A 5,833-nucleotide genomic window follows, 5' to 3' on the forward strand; every position below is an offset into this window, starting at 1 on the left:
GTGTGAGTGTGAGTGAGTGTGAGATCTGGGCCATCAGATGGAGAACATCTCTGAACAGAATCATTGAAAATATCCAAAAAGAGAACAGTTGGGGGGAGGGTCCCCTACTCCGCGTGTCGGCCGCGATGTTTCAGGAGGGTGGAGGACTGAGTGAAGCCCTTCCCGCACACCGGGCAGGTGAACGGCCTCTCCCCGGTGTGGACCCGCTGGTGCCTCACCAGGTTGGAGGACTGGGTGAAGCCCTTCCCGCAGACCGAGCAAGGGAACGGCCTCTCCCCGGTGTGGACCCGCTTGTGAGCCAGCAAAGTGCTGGACTGGCTGAAGCCCTTGCCGCACACCGAGCAGGAGAACGGCCTCTCCCCGGTGTGGACCCGCCAGTGCTTCTGCAGGCTGGACGACTCGCTGAATCCCGTCCCGCACACCGGGCAGCTGAACGGTCTCTCCCCGGTGTGAGCCCGCCGGTGGGTCAGGAGGTGGGACAACTGGGCGAAGCCCCTGCCGCACACCGAGCAGGAGAACGGCCTCTCCCCGGTGTGGACCCGCCGGTGGGTCTGAAGGTGGGAGAACCGGCTGAACGCCTTCCCGCACTCGGAGCAAGAGAACGGCCTCTCCCCGGACTGTAGCCGCCCGTGAGCCGGAGGGACGGGAGAGGCGGGGAACCCCTTCCCGCTGGCCGGCCGAGCGGGGAGCCTGTGGGCGGAGTGGGCCCTCCGGTGGGTCAGCAGGGCGGACGAGTTGCTGAATCCTTTCCCGCACACGGTGCAGGTGAACGGCCTCTCCCCGGTGTGGACCCGCCGGTGGATCAGGAGGTGGGAGGAATCACTGAAGCCTTTCCCGCACACCGAGCAGGAGAACGGCCACTCCCCGGTGTGGACCCGCTGGTGGGTCACCAGCGACGACGAGTTGGTGAATCCCTTCCCGCAGACGGGGCAGGAGAACGGCCTCTCCCCGGTGTGGACCCGCTGGTGGATCTCCAGCCTGGACGGAGCTTTGAACCCCTTCCCGCAGTCCCCACATTTCCACGGTTTCTCCATCCTGGATCCCTTGCGTCTCTCCGGTTTGGTGACTGGGTCTCCCCGCCGGGAATGGCGAGGTACTCACTCAGTTACAACTGCTTCAAACGCGTCGGTGTCGTGATGCTTTCACAGTCACGCTGGCAGAATGGACAATATTTCTCATTCCGCGTTAGAAGGCTGTCGCCAAAATAAAAAACAAACAAAAACTTGAGTGACTCCGTCAGATCTTCGGTTTGAGATTCGTCTGTAGGTCGTTCCCCTTTTAACGTCCTGCAAAAGGTGATCACACAGTCAGTCCGGGGGAGAAACTCAAAACAGAAACTCTGGCTCCCATGGGCACATTCTGTCCCCTCTGGTTCAGCCAAAGCTATAGATCTCCATCGCACACAGTCACTCTCCCTCCACTCTCACTCTCACATATTCCCCTCTCCCCTTTCTCCTGAAGGTGCTGATTCATGGCAATTCTCATAGACCACACACCCATCTCCTCCTATCCGGGGCCACACAGACCCAAAAATCTTCAACCAGGCAGCTCGCCTGTTGATATAGAACTAAACTGAATCTGTGTTGCAACGTCAGTTAGAGATACAACACTGTATGTGCAGCGAGTGGTCCTGGTGGCCTGGAACACAGCGTTCATGAGGCGGGTGAAAACAGAGTTGGGCAATGAATTCAAAATGAGACTGGACGCGCATTTGGAGGATGACAGCAACATTGAGCAGGAATGAGATTAAATAGATTGTTAAACTGAGGGTCGCTGTAGGATCAAGCGGCTGAATGGACTCATTCCGTGCACTCGGGAAAATACATAACATAGCTAAAGGACTACGTTACAAAATGAGAAATATTAATTAACATATTTTACTTGAGGAACATAAATATGTATATAGTACGATATTTTGTGCATTTTTGACACGAGATAAGTCTCTCTCTGATATTAACTTACAATCCCCCTACATTCAGTCATCTCCCAGGGAAATAACCCCTTTATTTAGGAGAGAGACCATCCTTTTAGCAAGGCAAACAAATGCATTTTGTTGGGGGAGCAAAGGATGTCAATGTCTTTAAGAGAGAGACCTAGACCAACCATTTCCAGAGTCTGCCTCCTCCCTGGATTCACCCTCTTTATCTCCAGTTACTACAAATCAGCGAATTCAGCCCCAGAATGAGAAAAGAAATAGAAAAGGATGTGAATGAGAAAAGAGAGTGTTGTGCTCACAGATGATGGACAGAGGAGGAAGTTGCAGTCTAGAGCGAAGCTCAATCTTCATTCAGACAGAGAGAGGAGCAACAGCAACAGCTTCAGGAGCTCATTGTCAACTTCCGCATTCAGGCAATAGTGGAGCTGTGATTGGCAGGAGGACCAGACGCCTTCCGGTCCTCCAGGGCTTTCCATTGGTCAACCGGGGCCCGGCCCTTTGTGACGACACCGCCCGGCCCCGCACATGCGCAGTCCCTCAGCCCTCCCCGGGAACCTTGGAGTCCCAGCAGCAGGTTTTGCTGCAGATTGTCCCAGTGTTGTTTGAAAGGACAGCACTTTGCACAGGATAGACCAGGGGCATTTTCAACTAGGGACCAGCATCAATGCACACCCTCAGGGGACACACACGCTGCTGCATTTTATCCTCCTTCATTCCAGGCACCGTCTCCTTCCTTTGGTGTTGGCGTCACTCCGTTTGCGTCCAGTGCCACTGTTTCACCTCCAGCTCCCACAAACTCCTCTCTGCCACTGTCTCTGCTTCAATCAGCGCTAGGTCAGACTTAGCTCATCATCCCACATTCATCCCCAACTACGTTCCGGGATTCTCAGATTTTCCCTGCCCATGGGATGTCTGTTTGTGACAAATGATGTGAGGCACCACTGTGACCAGAAAAGCTCAAAGTCAAACCAATTGGGAGTGCTCTAGAGAACTGACTGCAGAAAGAGCTTTAACCAGGTCCATAGTCTGAAAACACGTCCTGCTTTTCCAAGTGGGAGAGTTTGTACACGTGTCCTGTGTGTGTTTGTGGCTTCAACTCATCATTGAATTAAGGTTTGGAGCTCAGGTTGTGGGTGTTGAGGTTGGTTGGCTCGCCGAGCTGGTTTGTTGTGCAGCCTCTGATGAAGCGTCGGTGTGTTTTCCCGCCTGGCTTTTAAACTCTGGGGTCCGTTGCGATGGGTTGCCTCACTTCCGGGTTTCCTCCTCACTGGAATGTATACGGGGTCGAGTTCAATGTGTTTATTAAAAGCATGCTTCGTGGAGTGCCATGCTTCCAGGAATTCTCGTGCTTGTCTCTGCCTAGCCTGTCCCAGGATCTTGGTGTTGTCCCAGTCGAAGTCGTGGTTCTCCTTGTCCATGTGGATTGAGAGGAGTGAGTATTGGTCGTGTCTTTTTGTAGTCAGTTGGTGTTCATGTACTCTTGTTATTAGTTTCCTTAAAATGTGGCATAAAAGAACACACTGTATATCTCTGTCTGATGTCAATTTGCTGTCCCTTTAAATGCCGGCCATCTCCTAGAAATCCGCCCCTTTAATTGCGAACTTAAAGGAAGAGGCCGTCCTTTGAGCCAGATGTGTTAAGCTGAGGGAGCAAAGGATGTCAATATCTTAAAAGAGAGAATGAGACCTGGATCAAACTTTCCAGAGTCTGCCCCCACTGTGGATTCACTCCCTTTCCCTCCACTTGCTGCAATACAACACTTAAACCCCAGAATGAGAAAAGACATGGAAAAGGGTGTGGGTGAGAAAAGAGAGTGCTGTGCTCACAGATGTTGGACAGAGGAGGAAGTTGCAGTCTGGGGGTGAAGCTCAATCTTCATTCAGACAGAGAGGAGCAGAAGCAGGAGCTTTGCTGAGCAGCAATGGGGCAGCTTCAGGAGCTCACTGTCCAACTTCCACATTCAGACAATGGGGGAGCTCTGATTGGCAGGAGGACCAGACTCCTTCCGGTCCTCCAAGGCTTCCCATAGGCGAACCGTGTCCCGGCCCTTTGTGACGACACCGCCCGGCCCCGCACATGCGCAGTCCCTCAGCCCTCCCCCGGAACCTTGGAGTCCCAGCAGCAGGTTTTGTTGCAGATTGTCCCAGTGTTGTTTGAAAGGACAGCACTTTGCACAGGATAGACCAGGGGCATTTTCAACTAGGGACCAGCATCAATGCACACCCTCAGGGGACACACACGCTGCTGCATTTTATCCTCCTTCATTCCAGGCACCGTCTCCTTCCTTTGGTGTTGGCGTCACTCCGTTTGCGTCCAGTGCCACTGTCTCACCTCCAGCTCCCACAAACTCCTCTCTGCCACTGTCTCCCTGTCTCTGCTTCAGTCAGCACTAGATCGGAGACAGACTCAGAATCTCTGTTACTCTCACCAACATTTATCCAGAGGAAGCTCATCGTCCCACATTCCTCCCCCATCTACTGGATTTTCCAGTCTACGGAATTCCGGGAACTTTTTTTTCCAGCTCTGAAGGCCATTGGCTCAGTCGGCTGGATTGCGGTGCAGCCTGATGCCAACGGCCTCAGTTCAATTCCCAATCCAACTGAGGTTATCAGGAAGGACTGTCCTTCTTAACCTGTCCCCTTGTTTGAGGCGTGGTGACCCTCAGGCTAAACCACTACCAGTCGTCTCTTTCCCTCGAATGAGACAGCAGCCCCTACGGTCTGGTAGGACTAAGGCGACTTAATTTTTATTCCATTTTCTCTCTCACTTCACAAAATACCTTGTTTTGCCTGTATGATATTGATTAGAGTTTGCTGAGGATATCATTGGCCCTCGAATGTGGAAGGAAAAATGTTTTTCTGTTTTGCATTTTTGAAAAGATATTAAACATAAGGACTGGGAAAGCACAGAGACACACACACATATACCTGACTGCATGTGTGCACTGAGTATGCAAAGGCTTCAGCCAAATCACAGGTTAAAACAATGATACTGTTCACAGCAGGCAGTTTGTTGTGTGTCTGGATGAAGCTTCAGTGATTTGTCGAATCTAGATTGGGAAGGAAATCTGCGACATGGAGAAAGCGTGTAAATGTGGGGACTGCGGGAGGACAGTCCAGTCCCTATCTGAACTGGAAACTTGCCAATGCAGTCACACCAACAAGAGGTGGTTCAGCTTCTCTGAGCGTGGGTAGGGACTCGCTCAGTCAACCACCCTGCTGAGGCGCCAGCGAGTTCACTCTGGGGAGAGGCCGTTTGCTCACTCAGTGTGCGGGAACATGTTCGGTCAATCACCTACTCTGCGGAGACATCAGATCAGTCACGCCGCTGAGAGCCAGCCTTTTAATAGCTCTGATTGTGGGGCTATCTTTAAAAGCCTCCTCTAGGACCCGACAGTTCACCAGCGCATCCACACTGGAGGGAGACAAAGAAGTTCAGCACATCATCCGACCTCCAGAGGCACCAGCGAATAGCACTGGGGAGAGGCTGTTCCCTTGCCATATCTGATGGCAAGGGTTCCATTTGATGTCAGGGCTTGGACTGCAAGGTTACTGATTCTATTGATCACATCCAGGACTGAACCAGCTTATATCCAAATCTGTGCACAATTACGACACTTGTATCTCTCTCGCATATTGTATGTTTCACAACCTATTCTATGTTTTTTGAAGTGAAGTCACTTGTGGGTCAGCCTGGCAACTCAAATTTTGTTTAAAAATTTAGACCCTTTCAAAATGTGGAATTAAAATTGCTTGTGTACAGTTCTGGAAGCCACGCTACCAGAATGATGTGGATGCTTTGAAGAGGGTACAGAAAAGGTTAACCGGGATGTTGCCTGCTAGGAAGGGGCATTCAGTGTAAGGATAGCCAAGTTATGCTGCTGTTTTCTAGAACTTT

At 51.7% G+C, this 5,833-nt stretch overlaps 1 protein-coding gene across 1 annotated transcript; it reads right to left on the bottom strand.

Annotated features, from left to right (window-relative positions):
- Positions 1-104: 104 nt before the first annotated feature.
- LOC109924215 (zinc finger protein 551-like) lies at positions 105-2,302 on the bottom strand. Its single transcript, XM_048594752.1, has 2 exons — positions 2,236-2,302; positions 105-1,286 (listed from the first exon to the last, which is right to left on the bottom strand). The coding sequence occupies exon 2, from the start codon at positions 1,032-1,034 to the stop codon at positions 105-107; it is 930 nt and encodes a 309-aa protein (XP_048450709.1). The 5' UTR covers positions 1,035-1,286; positions 2,236-2,302.
- Positions 2,303-5,833: the final 3,531 nt, after the last annotated feature.

This window comes from Rhincodon typus, unplaced genomic scaffold (genome assembly GCF_021869965.1).
Source record: "Rhincodon typus isolate 14 unplaced genomic scaffold, sRhiTyp1.1 hic_rhity00014141, whole genome shotgun sequence".
NCBI classification, from domain to species: Eukaryota; Metazoa; Chordata; class Chondrichthyes; order Orectolobiformes; family Rhincodontidae; genus Rhincodon; species Rhincodon typus.